The sequence below is a fragment of the Halichoerus grypus genome, chromosome 8 (genome assembly GCF_964656455.1).
Source record: "Halichoerus grypus chromosome 8, mHalGry1.hap1.1, whole genome shotgun sequence".
In the NCBI taxonomy this organism is placed as follows: Eukaryota; Metazoa; Chordata; class Mammalia; order Carnivora; family Phocidae; genus Halichoerus; species Halichoerus grypus.
The window spans coordinates 54,087,830-54,108,759 of NC_135719.1; the positions used below are offsets into that span (position 1 = coordinate 54,087,830).

General features: G+C 36.3%; 1 protein-coding gene across 2 annotated transcripts; it reads left to right on the forward strand.

The window, feature by feature from the left end:
* Positions 1-452: 452 nt before the first annotated feature.
* Positions 453-20,632, forward strand: GTF2A2 (general transcription factor IIA subunit 2). Of its 2 annotated transcripts, none has more exons than XM_036107075.2 (5): positions 453-610; positions 12,406-12,526; positions 13,279-13,383; positions 18,048-18,174; positions 20,328-20,632. In XM_036107075.2, exons 2-5 carry the CDS (start codon positions 12,455-12,457, stop codon positions 20,351-20,353), a joined length of 330 nt encoding a protein of 109 aa, XP_035962968.1. In that variant the 5' UTR covers positions 453-610; positions 12,406-12,454; the 3' UTR covers positions 20,354-20,632. The 2 variants fall into 2 exon arrangements, with proteins under 2 accessions (XP_035962968.1, XP_077935399.1); XM_078079273.1 differs by lacking the exon at positions 453-610 and adding an exon at positions 860-884.
* The last annotated feature ends 298 nt before the right edge of the window (positions 20,633-20,930 follow it).

Sequence of the window (20,930 nt, forward strand, 5' to 3'; positions counted from 1 at the left end):
TTGTCTTCCATTAGCTACAAATTTTAAATACAAATTCTCCCACATTAAAATTCTTCAGGAATCACAAGAGCTTGCTGGGCTAAGTGAATTGCAGCCCTACTTTGAATGGTAAAGAAATCCTGCTCTAATCTTCAGAATTTGTCTTCAATTTAGTATTGCAGGGTCTTCAACAGTATTACCCAGAACACACTTTAGGCATAAGATGTGACTGCCCTAACATTCCTAATTGTGTATCTAACAGTGGATAAGATTAATCTCTCAAAATTACAATTCCCTTATGAATGATTTAGTAAACCTGGTGAATTACTCGGAAAGGAAGCCAGTCGGCCGGTCTAGGGCTTGAAAGCTGCTGGCCCCACGCCCCTCCCCCCTCCGCACCCCGCCCTCCCCTGGCAAGTCTTGAGTGGCGAGTGGGAGCAGGGGCTGGGCGGGGCCTCCCGGCCCACCCGCGTACTGTCACTTCCAGGTTCGGCGAGCACTTCCGGGTCGTCGGCGCAGCTCTGCGGCTCCTGCGGCGGCCGAAGAGGTGGTCGGGAAGTAGGTGCTTCCTGCTGGGCAGCTAGCTCCTCCGCTTCTGTCCGCTCCGCGGCGGGAAGCGCCTTCCCCACAGGTACTTGGTGAGCCGGGCCCGCGCTCCCTGCGGTCCCCCAGAGGTGGAGCTGCGGTCGGTTGGGTCTTCGAGGGCTGCTCAGAGGGCAGGGGCCCAGGGTGGGCCCGTCACCGACTTCGCTGCCGGGATGGCCCCGTGGCCGGTACCCGCGAATGAAAAGTGCGGGAGGCGGCGGGAGGCGGTTGCGTCCTCTGGCGGGAGGTTTGTGGTCCACGGGGCGCCAGCCGAACGGTCCTGGGGGAGGTCCTCAGCCCAGCGCGGTATTTTTAGCCAGGTGAATGTCTTTACGCATCCAGGGTTGTGTTGTGTTGTGTTGTTTGGGCCGAATATCAGGGGAGCGCATTCCGTAAGTGTCTCATTCCTATGCCGCTTCGCTTATTTGAAGTCTGCCTTAAACTTCAAGCCAGCTCCCACAGGGTAGTGAATTTAAACAGGACTAGGACTGCTGAGTTAATTCCGAATGTGGAGCCTTTGTAATCTTCTAAACTGCAGAATGAACGAGCACGAAATTGATGCGGCGGATACCAGATCTAACAGATTTGAATATTTCATAAGGAATTTTTAAGAATCTAAGGTCTAAGGTCATTAAAGCAAGTTAACTTGAACAAATTCTTAAATAACTTAGAGCTATTTTTTAAATTAGTATTTATTGAGGTATAATTGACACATAACATTAGTTTCAGGTTAGTGTTTTCGTTTTCTTCAGATAAATAGGAGAAGCAGAATTGCTGCATCATTTGGTAATTCTATTTTTAATTTTTTGAGGAACCTCCATACTGTTTTCCACAGTGTCTTCAGCAGTTTGCATTCCCGCCAACAGTGCACAAGGGTCCCATTTTCTCTACCTTCTCGCCAGCACTTATCTCCTGTCCTCTTGATAATAATAGCCATTATAACAGGTGTGAAGTGATATCTCATTGTGGTTTTAATTTGCTTTTCCCTGATGATTCGTGGTGTTAAACATCTTTTCATATGTCTGTTGTTGATCTGTATGTGTTCTTTGGAAAAATGTCCATTTGGATCTTCTGCCCATTTTTTAATCAGCTTGTTTGCTGTTGAGTTGTATGAATTCTTTATGTATTTTGGATATTAGCTTCTTATTAGATACATGATTTGCAAATAGTTTCTCCCATTCAGGTTTCCTTTGTTTTTGTTTTTTATGTACAGCTATGTTTATTATCACTTTGAACCTCTTTACTTTATTTGGCTATATGCCTTGTGTTCAACATTCCAGTTTCACCTGATCTCTCACTTTAATATTTAACTCATATTGTGTATTTAGCATATATCTAAAAGTCAATATTTTGAATGATTCAAACCTTCTATGTCTGTTTTACATCGACTCCCTCTACCATATCGTTTCCCCAACCCCTGCAACTACCTGTCTGTTCTCTGAATCTACACGCTTGTTTTGTTTTTTTTCTTTTTGATTTTCAATTCCACATGTATCTGATATCATACAGTATATGCCTTTCTCTGTCTCACTTAACTTCATTTAATGATAATGCCCATGGTGCCTATTCCTGTTATAAATGGCAAGATTTCATTCTTTTTATGGCTGAATAATATTCCATTGTAATATATTCACCATAGTTTATCCATTTTCTTTATCCATTGATGGACACTTAGGTTGCATATCTTTTGAGTTAGTGTTTTAATTTTGGGGGGCTACTCAGTAGTGGAATTGCTGTATCATATGGTAGTTATGTTTTTAATGTTTTGAAGAACCTCCACACTGCTTTCCATAGTGGCTTTACCAATTTACATTCCCACCAGTAGTGCATGAGGGTTCCCTTTTCTCCACATCCTCACCAGCGCTTGTTATTTCTTGTCTTTTCGATAATAGCCATCCTAACAGATGTGAGGTGATACCTCATTGTGGTTTTGATTTGCATTTCCCTGATGATTAGTGATGTTGAGCATCTTTTCATGTGTCTGTTGGCCATCTGTATGTCTTCTTTGGAAAGATGTCTATTCAGACCTGCCAATCTTTAAATTGAGTTATTTGTTCTTTTGCTGTTGAGTTGTGTGAATTATATATTTTGGATATTAATTTCTTACATGATTTGCAAATATTTTCTTCCATTCAGTAGGTTGCCTTTTTGTTTTGTTGGTTTTCTTTGCTGTGCAGAAGCTTTTTAGTATGAGATAGTCCCACTTTTGTATTTTTGCTTTTTTTTATATTGCTTCTGGTGTCAAATTCAAAAAATCATAGCACCCGTGTCAAGGAACTTACTGTAGCTGTGTTTTCTTCTAAGAGTTTTATAGTTTCAGGTCTTACATTCAAGTCTTTGACCTGTTTTGAGTTGATTATTGTGTATAGTGTGTAAGTTTGTCCAGTTTAATTCTTCTGCATGTGTTTGTGCAGTTTTCTCAACATCATTTATTGAAGATACTGTCCTTTCCCCCATCAGATGGTCTTGACTTCTTTGTTGTAAATTCATTGAGCATCTGCATGGGTTCATTATGGGCTATTATGTTCTGTTGATGTGTGTGTCTGTTTATGCCTAGTACTATACTGTTTTGATTACTATAGCTTTGTAATATTGTGGGATCAGGGAGCATGATTCCTCCAGCTTTGTTCTTTCTCAAGATTGCTTTAGCTATTGGAGGTTTGGTGGTTCCATACAAATTTTAGGATTGTTCTGTGTCTTTGAAAAATGCCGTTGGAATTTTGATAGGGATTGCATTGAATCTGTAAATTGCTTTGGGTAGTAAGGACATGTTAATAATATTAATTCTTCTAATCCATGAGCATGGAATGTTTTTCCATTTATTTTGTCTTCTTCAGTTTCTCATTGATGTTTTGTAGTTTTCAACATACAGGTCTCTCACCTCCTTGCTTAAATTTATTTCTATGTATTTTGTTCCTTTTGATGCAGTTGCAAATGTGATTATTTTATTTCTCTGATAATTTGTTATTTTACTTTTTTCCTTCCAGTTTGGATGGCTTTTATTTCTATTTCTTGCCTAATTGTTCTGGAAGTACTTCCAGTACTTTGTCGAATATAATAGGGCAAGAGTCCTGTCTTGTTTGTGATCTCAGAGGAAAGGCTTTCAGCTTATCACTGTTGACTGTGATGTTAGCTATGGGCTTGTCCTGTATGACCTTTATTATGTTGAGGTATGTTCCCTCTAAATCCACTTTGTTGAGAGTTATCATAAACGAATGTTGAATTTCGTCAGATGCTTTTTCTGCATGTATTGAGATGATTATATGATTTTTATCCTTCATTTTGTTAATATGGTGTATCACATTGGCAGATTTGAGGCTGTTGAGCCATTCTTCTATCCCTCGAATAAATCCCCCTTGATCATGGTGTATAATCCTTTTAATGTATTGTTGAATTCAGTTTCCTAATATTTATTGAGGATTTTTGCATGTATATTCATCAGGGATGTTGGTCTGCAGTTTTTTTTTTTCTTGTGGCATTCTTGTCTGGTTTTGGTTTCAGGGTAATACTGGACTCTTAAAATGAGTTTGGAAAAGTTTATTATTCTTCTATTTTTATTTTAAAGATTTATTTGAGAGAGAGCATTAGACTAAGCACCCAAGTTGGGGGAGGGGCAGAGGGAGAGAATCTTCAAGCAGGCTCCCTGCTGAGTGAGGAGCCCAGTGCAGGGCTCAATCCCATGACCCTCCTTTTCTATTTTTTGAAAGAGTTTGAGGACTGGTACTAATTCTTCTTTGAATGTTAGGTAGAATTTATCAGTGAAGCCATCTGATCCTGGACTTCTGTTTGTTGAGAAGTTTTTGTTTACTGATTAAATCTCCTTATGAGTAATTGGTGTATTCAGATTTTCTATTTCATCATTATTCAGTTCTGTGTTTTAAGGAATTAATTTCTTCTAGCTTGTCTAGTTTGTTGGAATGTAATTGTTCACAGCAGTCTCTTAAGATCCTTTCTATTTCTGTGATGTCAGTTGTAACATCTTTTTCATTTCTGGTTTATTTATTTGAATTTTTTCCAGGTGAGTTTTACTAAAGACTTGTCAGTTTTATCTTTCCAAAGAGCCAGCTCTTTGTTTCATTGATAATTGCTAATTCTTTTAAATCTCTATTTCATCTCTATTTTCTTCCTTCAGCTAATTTTGGGCTTCATTTATTTTGTGTGTGTGTGTTTAGTTCCTTGAGGTGTAAAGTTAGGTTGTTTGTGAGACTTTTTTTATTTCTCAAGGTAGACATTTATCAACATGAACTTCCCTCTTAAAACTGCTTTTGATGTATCCAACAAACTTTGATAAATGTCCATTTTCATTTGTCTCAAGGCATTTTTTTATCTTCGATTTCTCCTTTGACCTATTATTGGTTATTCAGTAACATGTTGTATAATCTTCACACATTGTGAAATTTCTAGGTTTCTTTGTGTAATTAATTTTTAGTTTCATACCATTATGGTTGTCTAAGATGTTTGATATGATTTCAGTCCACCTAAATTCATTGGCTTGTTTTGTGGCCTAACCTATGATCTATCCTGGAGAACGTTGCATGTGCACTTGAGAAGAATGTATATTCTATTGCTTTTGGATGGAAGGTTCTGTATATATGTGTTAAGTTCATGTGGTCTAACATGTTTTTCTGATACCGATGTTCCCTCGCTAATTTTCTGTCTGGATGATCTATGCATTGATGTAAATGGAATATTGATATCTCCTACTATTATTGTATTGCTGTCTATTTATCCCTTTAGGTCTGTTAATATTTTCTTTATATGTTTAGGTGTTCCTATGCTGAGTGCACAAGTATTTCCAAATGTTGTGTTTTGTGTTGCATGGACCCCTTTATCATTATGTGACACCCATCTTTTCTCTTATTATAATTTTTATGTTTAAGTCTGTTTTTTTTCTGATATAAGTATAGCTACATTCGCTTTCTTTTGGTTTCCATTTGCATGGAATATCTTTTTCCATCTCTTCATTTTTCATCTGGATGTGTTCTTAAATCGAAAGTGAATTTCTTATGGGCAGCATATAGATGGGCCTTGGTTTTTTTTGTTGTTGTTTTTTTATGCATTCAGCCCCTGTGTGTCTTTTGACTGGAGAATGTAGTGCATTTACAGTTAAAGTAATTATTGATAGGTATGTACTTACTGCCATTTTGTTAATTGTTTATTGGCTGTTTTTGTACTTCTTCTCTTCCTTCTTTTCTTGGTCTCTTCCTTTGTGGTTTGATGACTTTCTTTAGTGGTATCCTTTATCTCTTGTGTTTTTACTATAGGTTTTTGCTCTGTGATTACCATAGGCTTACATATAACAATTTATGTCTATAATAGTCTATTATTTTTAAGTATAAGTAACATACAGCGTTAGCATATCAATTTGACAGTTTTATACATTACTCAGTAACCATGATAAGTATAGTTACTGTCACCGTACGATGTTATTACAGTATCGTTGACTATATTCTCTTTGCTGTACTTTTCATCTCTGTGACTTATTTTATAACTGGAAGTTTGTACCACTTAATCCCCTTTATCTATTTTGCCCATTCCTGCCACCTGCCTCCCTTCTGGCAACCACTAGTTCTCTGTATTTAAGATGCTGTTTTGTTTTGTTTTGTTTAGAATCCACCTGTAGGTGAAATCATATGGTATTTTTCTTTGTCTGACTTATTTCACTTCCCATAATACCCTCTGGGTTCATCAGTGTTGTCACAAATGGCAAGATATTCTTTTTTATGGCTGATTAATATTTCTTTGTATATATACACCACAGTTTTGTGGGGGGTTTTGAGTATAGTTGACAACAATGTTACATTAGTTTCAGGTGTACAACTTAGTGATTTGACAAGTTGATACACATTATGCTGTGTTCACAAGTGTAGCTACTATCTATCCTGTTAACATTGCTTTTACAATATCATTGACTGTGTTCTTTATGTTGTGCCTTTTATTCCCACAACTTACTCATTCCATAACTGGAAGCCTGTATCTCCCTCTCCCCTTCACCCATTTTATCCAACTCCTCACCCCTCTTCCCTCTGGCAACCATCAGTCTCTGTACTTATTGATCTGATTTTGCTTTTTGTTTATCCATTTGGTTGCGTGTGGTTTTTTTTTTTAATTTTTTCGTTCCACTTATGAGTAGAATCATATGGCATTTATCTTTCTCAGTCTGACTTAATTCATTTAGCATAATACAATCTAGCTCCCTCTATGTTGTCTCAAATGGCATGATGCCATCCCTTTTTATGGCTGAGTAATAGTCCATTGTGTATATATACCACATTTTCCTTATCCATTTGTCTATGGACAGACACATGGGTTGCTTCCATATCTTGGCTGTTGTAAATAATGCTGCAATAAACATAGGGGTGCATATGTTTTTTCAAATTAGTGTTTTCTATTTTGGGGGGTAAATATATACTAGTGGAATTACTGGATTATATGGCATTTCTATTTTTATGTTTTTTGAGGCACCTCCATACTGTTTTCCACAGTGGCTGTCCCAATTTACATTCCTGCCAAGAGTGCAAGAGGGTTCCCTTTTCTCCACTTCCTCATCAACATTTGACATTTCTTGTGTTTTTGATACTAGCCATTGTGATAGATGTGAAATGAGATCTTGTGGTTTTGATTTGCATTTCTCTGACAATTAGTGATGTTGAGTATCTTTTCATGTGTCTGTTGGCCTCTTACTTGTGTGTCTTCTTTAGAAAGAGGTCTATGCAGGTCTTCTGCCTATTTTTTAACCAGAGTATTTGATTTGTTGGTGTTAATAGAAGTTCTTCATATATTTTGGATATAAACCCCTTATCAGGTATATCCTTTGCAGATATTCTCTCCCACTCACGAGGTTGCCTTTGGTTTTATTAATGGTTTCCTTTGCTTTGTAAAAGCTCTTTGTTTTGGTGTAGTTCCAGTAGTTTAATTTTTGCTTTTGTTCCCTGTGCCTGAGGAGACCTATGCATAAATAAGTTGGTAGGGGTATTGTCCCAAGAGGTCGGACTGCCTATGTTTTCTTCCAGGAGTTTTATGATTTCAGGTCTCACATTTAGGTCTTTAATCCATTTTCTGTTTATTTTTGTGTATGGTGTAAGAAAGTGGTCCAGCACCATTTATTGAAGATACTCTTCCCCATTGTATATTCTTGCCTCCTTTGTGATAAGTTAATTGACCATATAAATGTGGGTTTATTTCTGTGCTTTCTATTCTATTCCATTGATTTGTCTGTTTTTTGCCAATACCATAATGTCTTAATTACTTTAACTTTGTAATGTAGTTTGAAATCAGGAAGCATTGTTTGTCTTTGTCAGGATTGCTTTGGCTATGTGGGTTTTTGTTGTTCCATACAAATTTTAGGATTGTTTGTTGTAGTTCTATGAAAAATGGGATTGGAATTTTGATATGGATTGCATTGAACATGTAGATTGCTTTGGGTATTATGGGGATTTTAACAATATTCTTCCAATCCATGAGCATGGAATATCTTCCCATTCATTTTTGTTGTCTTCAATTTCTTTCTTTAGTATCTTACAGTGGTCAGTGTATAGGGCTTTCACCTTGGTTAAATTTATTTTTAGGTATTTTATTCTTTTTGATGCAGTTGTAAATGGGATTGTTTTCTTAATTTCTCTGATAGTTCACTGTTAAATTATAGCTCTTGTCTAGATAACTCTTAGACTGTTGTCAGGTGAGTATGACACAAGTGTGTATCTCCACTGGGACCTCTTCTTGCCCTTTTTAACCCTCCCCCACCTACCCACGTACTTAATTTTTGCCCTCATTAATTTACTGAACAGATATTTTATTTGGCTTCCATTATGAGTCAGTTATTGTTTGTTCTAGACACTTGCTTTACTTCAGTGAACAAAACAGACAAAAGTCCCTGTTGGAGGATGCAGGAAATAAACATAAATAAATAATGTGTTAGAAGGTGATGGTGCCGTCACAAACACAGCAGGAAAAGGGGGGTTGGGGAGTTCCAGGGCGGAGGTGGAAATTGGTGTTTTAAGTATGGCCATCAGTTTAAGCCTCATTAAGTACATATTCTACTTGAAGGAATTAAAAGAACCAAGTGGATATCTGGAGGAAAAGTATTCTAGGTAGAAAGATCAGCCTTTACAAAGGCTTACATAGGGAGGTACATGTCTGTCATGTTCTAAGAGTAACATGGAAGGCAGTGTGTCTGTAGAAGGGAGAGCAAGGGAGAGATGGTAGATATGGTTGGAGAGATTATAGGTAGCCAGATTCTTGTAAGGGTTGAGTGAAATGGAAGCCATGGGAGGTTTGGAGCAAAAAAGAGATATGGGCTGCTGGGTTGGGATTAAAGTGTAGGGACAGGGGCGCCTGGGTGGCTCAGTTGGTTAAGCAACTGCCTTCGGCTCAGGTCATGATCATGGAGTCCCGGGATTGAGTCCCGCATCGGGCTCCCTGCTCAGCGGGGAGTCTGCTTCTCCCTCTGACCCTCCCCCTCTCATGCTCTCTGTCTCCCATTCTCTCTCTCAGATAAATAAATAAAAAATCTTTAAAAAAAAATAAAATAAAGTGTAGGGACAGTGTGGAAGCAGGGAAACCAATTAGGAAGCTATTTCAGTAATCCAGTGGCAGATGATCATAGCACAGACCAGGGTGATAACAATGGAAATGGTGAGAAATGGATGAATTCTGAATGCATTTTGAAGATAGAGTGTACAGGATTTGCTAGGGATTGGATGTGAAGGTGAGATGAGGGGAGTGGGGGATAATTTCAAAGGTTTTTGCGTAAGCCCACAGAAGTATGGAGTTATATCAACTGAAATGGGAAAGACAAAAAATAAAGATGTTGAGTAAGCAGTTGGATCCAGGAGTGAGTTCAAGGGCAAGGTATAGGAAAAGGATGAACCAGTGAGTTTAAGAGAACAACCCAAAAAGTGTGGGTCCCAGGAGCTAAGCCAAGATCCTTTATTAAAGAGGAGGGAGTAATTAGCTGTGTCAAATGATTAAGTCTGGTGAGGACTGAAAATTTTGGATTAGCTTTACCAATGCCATTGGTGACCTTCACCATCTGTTTCTTTTGAGTGTTGGAGGCAAAAGCCTATGAGTGAGTGAGTGAGGAGTATATAAGAGGAGTGAAGAGTGAATATAAGAGAAAATGGGAGAAAAGGAATGAGAAGACAGTACAGACAACTCTTAGGAGCGTTGCTGCACAGAGGAACAAAGGAATACGGTGTAGCTAGTGAGGAAAGGGAGTAGAGACTTTTTTTTTTTTTGAAGATGTGAGAAGTAGCCACCTGTTTGCTGATGGCAATAATCCACAGAGATGGGAAATGTGATGGTGAGGGAGAGGAGGACTAATTCAGCTGTTGGAACAATATTCTTGAGTGTACTAGAGAGAATAGGCTTGATGTAGAGGTAGAAAGATTGTATTTGGATAACAGCATGGATAGTTTGGCTATTGTGACAGGCAGGGAGGCAGAGTGTATGTGGTTATAGGTATTGGAAGGTGGTTTGATGCCGTTTTGAGAGTCTGGAAGTTTTCATTGCTTCATTTTCCTCAGTAAAGTAGAAAACTTTGTATCACACTTAGACAAATTAACAATAATTGATAACAGCATTTATTCTTATTCAAGTTACTTATTCACTAATAAATACTTATTGAATACATACTATATACTAGGCATTGTTCTAGATGGCAAATATATAACTGTGAACAAAAGCCCCCATCCTTATGGAACATCTGTTTTAGTGGATGTAAACAATAAGCATGTATATGTCAGCTTCAGTTAATGGTATGAATTAAAATAAAGTAGTATAAGGGGGAAGGGAGGTAGTTCCTTTTTATAGGTTGGTCACAGAAGTTCTTTCTGATGAAGTGATATTTGAGCAGAGATCTGAATTAAATCAGAGAGTGAACCATGAAGGGACCTGGGAAGAACATTTGAAGCAAAAAGGACAGACAGTGCGAAGACCTTAAAGCAAGACTATCTTGCCATATTGAAAACCAGCAAGGGACCAGTATGACTGCAGCAGAGGGAATGAAGGAGTAAGGGGCAGAAGGTAAATTCCTTGAGGTAGTGGAGAACCCCGATCATATTGGCCTTGCAAATCATTAGAAGGACTTTTTTTATTCTGAAACAGGATGCTGCTATTGGAGGTTTTGAATAAATGAGTGATGTGGTTTGATTTATGTTTTAAAAGGCTCAGTGTGGCTGCTCTAGGGGCAGGGGCAAGGGTGTTACAGGCAGTTGTAGAAACAGGGAGACCTGTTAGCCCTTAGCCCTGATAGCCCTTACGGGGCTATCACAGTGCTCTTGCTGGTAGATGATGGGGATTTGGTGGTAGTACTAGAGTTGGTAAAAGTCAGCTTCCGGCTATACTTAGAAGAGTTGAAAAGATTGACCGACAGATTAGATGCAGAGTGAGAGAGAAACTAATGCCAAATGTGAAATTTGGGGGGTGTCTTACCCTAGACCAGATTTACTGTTTACTAAGGTGGGCAAGGTGAGGGCAGAAAAGGTTTGGAGGACATGGTATCAGGAATTTGGGTTTTGACACATTTCATTTGAGCTACCTACTTGATATTTCCATTCAGTGGCAAGGAGGCAATTTTATATAGGGCAACAAGGGGAGAAGGACTGGGGATATACATTTGGGAGTCATCAGCAGATAGCCTAATACTAAGGGAGTAAAGCATCTAGAGAAGACCTAAGAAGCCTTAGGGCACTCAAGTAGAAGTCAGGTACCTGCGGAGGGACCAAAGAAAACAAATATAGTAGTATCCAGTGAGTGGGGAGGAGAGAACGGAGTGTGGGGCCCCAAAAAGCCAAAGAAAAGGTTTCAAGTGTTTGCAGGTATATAATGTGAAGACTGGTAACTAGCCATTATTTTTGCTGAGTTTTTCCTGATAACTCCCTGAATATGTCTCCTGTCCATCTCTAAGCTGAAAGTGCCATGAGGTCAGGGATCTTGTGTATGACTTGTAGCTCAGTATTTGTTGAATCTATACTACTGCCACCCTATTCAAGCCCTCATCTCCTTCTCATCTTCCAGTACATTCTCCCTGGCATCCCTCCTGTTGGAACAAATACACCATGCCATCTTTTTCAGCTCCATCTCCTACCACTTCCTATTCATAATTACACCTTAATCCTGTGGAACAATTTATAGTTCTCTCTACAGACTGTATCATTTCATACTCCTATGGCTTTACTCGTTCTGCTCTTTCAGCCTAAGATGATCTTCCACCTTTGTTTGGCTGAAGTCTAGCTTAAAGAATCAGGAAGCCTTTGTTAACGAGTTCACTCAGTCCACAGGTAGCCTCCATCATACACTGTGTACATTTGTCACGGTGCTTATTCTTTATTGAGTTAAATAGTGTTTTGTATATCTGTTACCCTCTGTAGAATATGTTTTTTAGAGTCCAGGAGCATATCCTTATTCATCTTCCTCTCCCTCCTGCTTATCACAGTGCTATCTTCTTGGTAAGCACTCTATAAATACCAAATGTTAAGGGAAAAAAATGAAGCAGAGGGCATGCAAGTGTGAGCCAAAAGATTGTCTGGATCACTGGACTGACAGGAGAAAGGAATGGTAGTACACAGTAAATTGATTCTAGATTAGGTCAAAAGGCAGGCTTTTAAAAGAGATGGTAAAGATGTACCTTTTAATAGATATATCTGTGCTTTGTATAAAGGAGTATAAATGCCTATGTCAGAATAACAAAAAATAGAAAAATCATTTTTAACTGTTCTTTGTGTTAATTATATAGCAGTTTGCAATTATTAAGAGTTGTGATATCATATATTAGAATGTATGAAGTAGACTATATTACATTAGTGGTTTATAATGTTTAATACTTTCATATTAAATTTTTAGGACATCAATGCAAGCCTGAATAAGAAAAACAATTTCTTCCTCCTAAGCCATGGCATATCAGTTATACAGAAATACCACTTTGGGAAACAGTCTCCAGGAGAGCCTTGATGAGCTCATACAGGTGGGAGACTAAAACCAATTTTTATTTAGAGGAGTCTATAATAAGCTTTGTTAGATCTCTTCTCTCAGGCAGAGAGCTAAGAGGTAAAGGATCTTAGAATCTTTGACCCAGCAAGTCAGTATTTATCCCATCCTGACTACAGGGCATAAAATATAATGAAGATCAAATGACATAGTTTAACATGCCTAAACATAAAAATTGAGATTATTGGTTTTCTTTTATTTATAAGGCATAGTCTGTGTAGCTTTAAGGTAACTTTGGATAATTTGATAAAGTCTTTTGAGATTTAAATTTGAATTTATAGTTCAGTTTTAGGAGAAATAACCTTTTAAAATAAAGCTCATCTAAGAACATATTAAGTATTCCATTTGTTTTCATACAGTTGATGAGCTTTGATGAGATTAGGTTTTTAAAAAAATAGATTACTGGGCCTGCATTTTTTTTTTTTTTTTAAAGACACTGCATTCTTTCAGTCTATCAAATGCCTCTTTCCAGACACTGTAAAGGAGTGATAGAGTTTTATCCTGGCAGTGTAAGATCACTGCATGTTTTCTTTTCAAAATTATGTTTGTGTCAAGACAATGCAAGAAAATATTGTCAGGCTTTACTCCTTAATTGTCAGTATGGCAAAGAAGGGAGTCTAGTTTAAGAGGCTCTCTGTTAACCTCAGTTAAATGTTAGATGATAATTCATACATATTTTGTCTTTAATGTCCTTCTCTAAGAGGATTTATGACCTTTACTTTTTCTCAGTCTCAACAGATCACCCCCCAACTTGCCCTTCAAGTTCTACTTCAGTTTGATAAAGCTATAAATTCAGCATTGGCGCAGAGGGTCAGGAACAGAGTCAATTTCAGGGTAAGGATATTTTCCTAAATCTAGAAGCTTGTGCACCAGTGGTTGTTAACAACAGTGCTTTTGAGGACCCCTACATATTTATGAATCATAATAGGAAGCGATGGTTTAATCAAATATTGGAGTTTGTTTTATAATTATACTTTACTTTTAAATGACCTCTATACTAAGTTTATTCACTTAATGTGAGAGAGAATTGTTTTTAGATTTTTATTCCATTGTTTCACAAATCAGCCTATGTATGTTTCGCTGCCTTCCCTGAAGAGTTACTGAGATTTCAAACGCCCAAACCATTACCTGCAGGATTGAAGGTAAGTGACAGAGTAGTCCCTAAAGCTCACTTATGTTTTTCAAACTCTGATCTTCACCCATTCCATGGAAGTACATTCATGTTGCCTCCCACCTACTCTTATGAAGACCTGAACTGGTGGTAGGTAATGATCTGTTCTGATAGCTTGATCTCATTTGAACAGTAACCCCAAACTGAACAAAAGATGGTAAATTCAAATTAAAGGCCCATTGAAAGTATCATGGTGAATAGAAGTAATTTTACCACATTGATATTGATGGAGTCAGATATATATAATGAAATATCACTGTACACTGTTATATAATATTTATGCTTATGTTGTTTTAAGGGATACCATAAAGTAGAAATTAAAAGGTTACAGTATATTAAAAGAACATAGAGGTTAATTTGCTTTTAAGAGCATAGTGTTTGGGGGTTTCTTAAAAAAATTTTAAATTTATTTAAAATTTATTCAACAAACATTTCAGTGCCTGTTACAAACCAGGCATTGCTGTGAATATTGGGTTGGCAGAGAACGAATTTAGTGAAGGGATAAAGTCTGCATGTATGTTGTATAATAAGTCTCTTACTAATTTCACATGCTTAAAAGTTATCTGGGTAAAATGTATCTTTATAAAATTTTATCAATAGATTCTTGAATTTTTAACAGTAACTATTCTGGCAAAAGTTGTTTGCTGTTTTGTTTAACTATGTGTGCAAATCTGCCAAGATGCTTTAATTTGAAACCGATCCATGTTGATACCTAATAGTTTTCTAATTATATTATTGTCGGTTTCCAGTTTGGATCTATTTAGCTAAAGTTAAACATAATTGGACATTGCATTTCTCTTGCGTAGTGTTTTGTAAGTTTGTCTGTTTTCCAAAAGCTAGAAATAATTAGTTTTTGAGCAGATCTGACTTTCCCATTCTTGTTTTTCTTCTTTTCCTACTGTTTTAAGCCTAGGCTTTCATTACCTACCTCTCCCATTACAGCAGACTTGATCAATTTTAAGTCCAGAATGTTTGCAAATAACTTGTTTTGTTTGGTGGGACATATGACAAAGGCAGAAGAGATCACACATTGGTAATTTCTAATTTTCAAAGACATTTTGCTAGATAACGTTTAAATCTATATTTTACTGGCCTGACGGCCCATTGAAGCAATCTTAGGTAACATTGTAAATTTTGCTTTAAATCCTCATATGAATTTCATATAACTGAGATCATTTAGTAGAATCTTATAGGGGAAAAAATCTCCTTGAGTATGGGAATTAAGATTTTAATTTCTATGTTAAAATTTATTAGCAAAAAAAGTCAAAATATATGTTTACCGAGAACCTTGAACTAATTTTTAGGGAGAACATTCATATTGAACTAGTCGTTTAAAGAGTCAGCGTATGCTTTTGATAGAATGTATGCTGGCAGGTGAGAGTTTACAATTAATGTTAAAATACTAAACTTCAGATAGTAATTAAGGAAGTATTAAAAGATTTAATGGTCAAGAAAAATCACCCTTCTGAATTCCCTATCTGTTCCATTTCTACAATTAACATGCATTATGATATTTTAACTACAACAATGTTGCCCAGTTGTAGATTAATGTTAAAAAAACACATGTATTTATTAAAGGTGCATTTAAGATAATCAGTTACTTGACCAAAGCCAAATATCATATTTTTTAATATTTAAAAAGTTCCTTCCAATACTTCTTTTAAATAAAATTTTTGATTCTTGAGATACTAGATTATGACTTTCTCATGAACACAGTGAAGAAGATATTTAAATAACTAAACATGTTGTAATATTTTATATTTATTAGGGATTCTAGCTCGCAAAACAATTCTAAAGAGAGGGGTGACTCAGTCAGTTAAGCCTCTGCCTTCAGCTCAGGTCATGGTCCCTGGGATGAGCCCCACCTCGGAGCCTGCTCGTCCCTCTTTCTCTTCCTCTCCCCTCTGCCCCCACCGTGCTCATTCAAATTAAAAAAAAAAAAAAAAATTCTTAAAAGATTATATCATCATCTAATTTCTTCTTGTGTTCACATTTTATTAAGCTTTTGTTGGCTCAAAAGTTATCTAGCCAATGAGCTCTCTTAATTATGTTGTCTATTTTAATCTAAATATTAGAAAGCATTTAATATAGCAATAAAATAAGTGAAACATACTTATATTTGAAAGTGAATGTTCCCACACTAAGCATAAATCCCAATGATTATTGGCATTTGGCTGTGTAGCCTTCCAAAGGCTCAGGCTGTAGCTAATGAGATCTATTTTTTTTTTTAATAATTCTTTGTTAACCCAACATGTCTTATGTGGTTTTCCATGCATTAATCTTACCACTCCACTGAAACTTTTCTTGCCCTATTATTGCTAAACCTAATGCATAATTTGTGATACTATTGATTAGTCTCTGTTGAAACCCATACTTCCCTTGAAACCATACTGTCCTAGCTTCCATTCTCTGACCCCTCTCTTTCTCAGACCCTTTGTAGTTTAATTGTTGGTATTCCTTAGGTTTAGCTAGGGATCCACATATTCTCCTTGAATGAATGAATCCAACCCTGTGGCTCTAAAGTCAATAGGCCTATGCTCCTAGGCTTTCTTCCACACACCAGCTGCTTATTGCACATGGTGATTTAGATCTCAAACTCAACAAGTTTCAAATTTATCAAACTGTCTTTTCCTATGATTGCACTGTTATGGAGCCAGAATGTTGAGAGAGAACAAATTTTGTATCCCCAGTCCTAACAGGAAATTTTTTTTTTTTTTTTTTTAAGATTTTACTTACTTATTTTAGAGAGAGTGGGAGAGGAGCAGAGGGAGAGGGACGCAGACTCCACACCCAGCCTGGAGCCAGACACAGGGCTGAATCCCATGACCCTGAGATCATGACCTGAGCAGAACTCAAGAGTCAGACGCTCAACCAGCTGCGCCCCTCTCTCCACTTCTGTTGACCTCTTTGCTGCTATAGTAAAGGCACTCTCACCTCTCATTCAGCACCCCCGCCCATCAGTTCTTCATGTTAGCATGAGAAGTGCAAATCTGATGTTACTACTCTGCTCAAAATCCTTCATTGACCTAAGACATTGAGGATACAGCAAAAGCTTTCTAAGGTTCTCCAGGATCTCCTTCCCGTTGGGACCTCCTGACACAGTTGACTTTTACTCATTTTTCAAAACTCAAACTTCACTTTGTGAGAGAAGCCTTCTGTGCCCCATGTGTTCCGTACCCTTGGGTGCCCCTAGCTTATTACTCTTTCATAATACTGCTGTTGTTTTAATGCTCTCCCCTGCTTCCTGAAGCTTGTTGTTGATGACAGGAATCATATTTTGTATCCTCAGAGCCTAGCATAGTCCAACAAATAGTAATTACTCATATTTTTAAAATTGTGTTAAGTCATTCATAGCATCATAGTTTCCCTGATCATTCTCACTTGATAGAACATTTAGATAGGCTGTAGTTTTTACTATTATAGGTAACACTGCAGAGAATGTTTTTCTGAATTGAAGGTTTGGGGCATATAAATCTCTTACCAAACACTAAATTTCATTTGTGAAGATTCTGTGTGTATGTATGTGTCAAGCTTTGATTGTATTCAGTTGGTGTCTATCCTTGCACTTTCACCCCATTCTTCAAAAATTTCCTTTTAATGTTTAAGCAATTATTCCTGCTCCTAAAAAAAGAAAACAAAATAACTTTTTATCAGTTGCACAGGACAGTAATATCGTAGTTTCTGTGGCTAATACAGTAATTGATCTGAGGGAAGCACAGCGTTAAAATTGAATGTTTCTGGGTAGTCCCTGCTTCTGTACAAGTTCGGAGAGTTAACACATACAATAAAATGCAGTTGACCCTTGAACAACATGGGTTTGAACTGCATGGATCCACTTATATATAGATTTTCTCAATAAATACAGTCCTGTAAAAGGTATTTTCTCATGATTTTCTTAACTTTCTTTTCTGTAGCTTTATTGTAAAAATACAGAATATAATGCATAGAATGTTACAAAATGTGTTATTATCGGTGTAACATTACACATAATAGCCTATTAATCGTTAAATTTGGGTGGAATCAAAAGTTGTGTGGATTTTCTGTGAGAGGTGAACTTTTATCATATTGCCACAAGAGGGCAGTAGAAGTACAAATTCAAATTTCCTTTCAACTTTTCTTCACCTTTCAGGTAAGTAATTTGCAGACTCTTAACAGAGCTGAAAGTATACAGTATTTAACTCTTAGTAAATTTATCTAGGGTGTTTTTTTAAGTGATAGAATGAAAATTAAGGAAACTCTTAAGAATTAGGTAGTTGGTAGCTGGGTTCTCAAATTGCTTTGGGGAAAAAAATGACTTCATGGTATGTCTAAATGTTTTGTTTTAAAGGGCTCTCTAAATACATACAGATTCTGCGATAACGTGTGGACTTTTGTATTGAATGATGTTGAATTCAGAGAGGTGACAGAACTTATTAAAGTGGATAAAGTGAAAATTGTAGCCTGTGATGGTAAAAGTAAGTGCTTACCTAATTACTGTGAAAGCAAAGCTACTTGAAATCTTGTTTTTGTGAGTCTTTAGAAAATCTTTGTCTGAAATTATGGGGGAAATGGCTTCCATCTCAGCTGGATTCTGAATTCCAGATCTCAGTTCTCAAACAGTCCTCTTAATGACTTTAGGTGTGAACATTTCACAGGACACATAGACTGCTTCCACAGATTTGAAGTGTTTAATTTTGAAATTTATCCTAGTTTCTGTGTTGCTGGATACCTATACATTTTATATTTTTAAAGTAATCGTTTAAAAGATTTTAAAATAACCATAAGAACCTTATCAGATATAATGGTAAATATCCATTCCTGATCTATTACATCTGTGCAGACATATTTTCCATGGCAGACCTAGGACCTTGTTTAAGTCAAATGTTTCAAAAACTATACATCTTTCTCTTCCATGATTAGTTATTTCCTTTTTGCTAATTATATTTTAAATATATTTTCTTTATGATCTGAACCATTTGTGTCTAAACAGCTGTTCCTAAAATTAAATAGAGAAGACTATTACTCTCTAAGAAGGGGAGTTTTGAAAAGCAAAAGAAAATGTGGAAATACCCTAAATTTCTCAGATTATTTGGTTTTATGTATTTTGGGTTTCAAAAGAAATAGCTAATCAATGAAAAAATTTAGAGAGGACAGAAAATTTGTAACACCATCTGAGGATAACATCACTTATATTTTATTGTATAACTTTCTAGTCTTATCTGTTTTTACAGTGATGTACATTTACATGTGTACACATTTACAAATACATCATTTCTCACCGGCTGTATAAAATTATACTTTTGGCCCTTTTTTTTTTTTTTTTTTAAAGAACTAGTCTCTTCCGGAGATCAGAAAGTCTCTGAAATTAGCAACACTTCAATGACTTGTACTTTTTAGAAGGTTAGCTAGGAGTAATCATTCTAAGAACTTTAAGCAAAGATAACTTTTTAATATAGTTATCAAATACTTTGTTTCCTTGTTATAAGGACAGAAAAGATCTATGTAATTTTATAGTTCTGGATTACAAGATGATAACATTTCTGCATGTCAGATAATGTATACTTGTTTCATATTTTTCTCATAATTTGGGCTAATAGCATCCTCATAACCCTGAGATTAAGTTTTTACTAGACTGTGGAATTTGGGCATTAATTCATAACTTCTGTATCTTTCAAAGTAAGTTAATGATGTAGACCAGTACTATTCAGTAAAACCTGTACCTATGGAAATGTTCTCTATCTCTACTTTCCAGTAGCCACATATAAATGTGTTAGGGCAACTAAGAAATTTAATGTTTTATTTTTTATTTATCAGTTAACTAAATAACCACACATAGCTAGCCATGTTGGACAGCACAGATACTCTTGCCTAAACATGCAAGATTATCTTTTTTTTTTTCAAAATTCAGTAGATGAAAAGTAGCAAATCAGCCTTACCTATTGCCATAGCTTCTGAGAAGTTTGCCCTGCTTCCCTCACATAGTATTAACTGATCTCGAAGAAAAAAACTGTTGAGTATTCAAGTTGTGTTCCATGTATTCTGTCATCACAAAAGAATACAATCTTGGAATATTTTCTTTTCAAAATTAAAATATAAGTAACTGAGAAACTTCCATTCCTTAGTAACCAGATAAATGGAGTGCTACTATGAAATAAGCCCATTTTTTCTAAAAGTCAGCTTTCTGAAATAGGAAGAGTGATAGTGGCTAGAATTTTGGTCTGTATGTCACCAGGAATTAACATACAATTTTCTCCTGATTATATATGTTATGGTCCTTTGTGGTTTAAAATTTGGGGACAGTAGAGGACCTAAGCGAAAAAAGTGGTCATGTAGTAGCTCTAGGAACCAAACCAGTATAACTTATATAATGAACCAAGTAATACAATTTGGTTTTTCAATAGCATAAATATGGAGAGCTAAGAATTGTCTTCTCACCTGTGCCTTAAGAGGAAAGGTATTTAAGTTCTCAGGGCAGTTCCTTGATCAGCTTCCCTCAGTCTTCTCTTCTTCCGCATCCTTCACACCAACACCACCATTAGTTCCTGTTTTATTTTTTAAAAATATTCTCAAAAATATTTAAATTTTAAGTTGCTCCTTGAATTTACTCTTTCTCTCCTCTGTTTCCTAGATACTGGCTCCAATACTACAGAATGAATTGAAAAAAAAAAAAATGGCTTTTTTTTAATGCCATCTTCTGTTATTATTCATCGCTTTTTTGAAGAGAAGCATAGAAGAGATTTTTTTTTTATTTATTCTGGCATCGCAGAAATGACTACACTGTGCTATATATACTATCAGAATTCCAATAGAAAGAAGCTTATAACTCTAGCCTCTTACATTACCTTTTCAGCATGAAGAAACAGAAGTTTTTTTTAATAACAAACATTGTTGCCTTCCTAAGAACATTCTTGAATAAACTCATTTTAAAACTCAGTGTGAGTAGTAAATGGTAGAGCTATTAAGCTAGCAATATGAAGAGATTAGATAAGCATTTTGAAAGCGCACCATCTTCCTTACAAAGGGAATTAGGAAATGCATTCTTTTCAGTAAAGGGAAATTAGTTTCATCATTAGGGCAAAAACCAAATTCTGGATTGGGATATGTCTTTTTTAAAAATATAAAACCAATCATTGGTGTGAAAACCTAAGTACAACTCAATTAGGAAAAGTTAAGACAATCTTTACACAGCTTCCATAAAACTTTTTTAAAAAACCTAGCAACATAAAATAGT

Bases quoted from the DNA above. Each gene is read 5' to 3' on its own strand.
- GTF2A2 (XM_036107075.2), top strand. From the start codon at position 12,455: ATGGCATATCAGTTATACAGAAATACCACTTTGGGAAACAGTCTCCAG. The intron at 12,527-13,278 runs GTGGGAGACTAA...ACTTTTTCTCAG, and splicing joins GCCTTGATGAGCTCATACAG to TCTCAACAGATCACCCCCCA. The intron at 18,175-20,327 runs GTAAGTGCTTAC...TCTGTTTCCTAG, and splicing joins TGTAGCCTGTGATGGTAAAA to ATACTGGCTCCAATACTACA.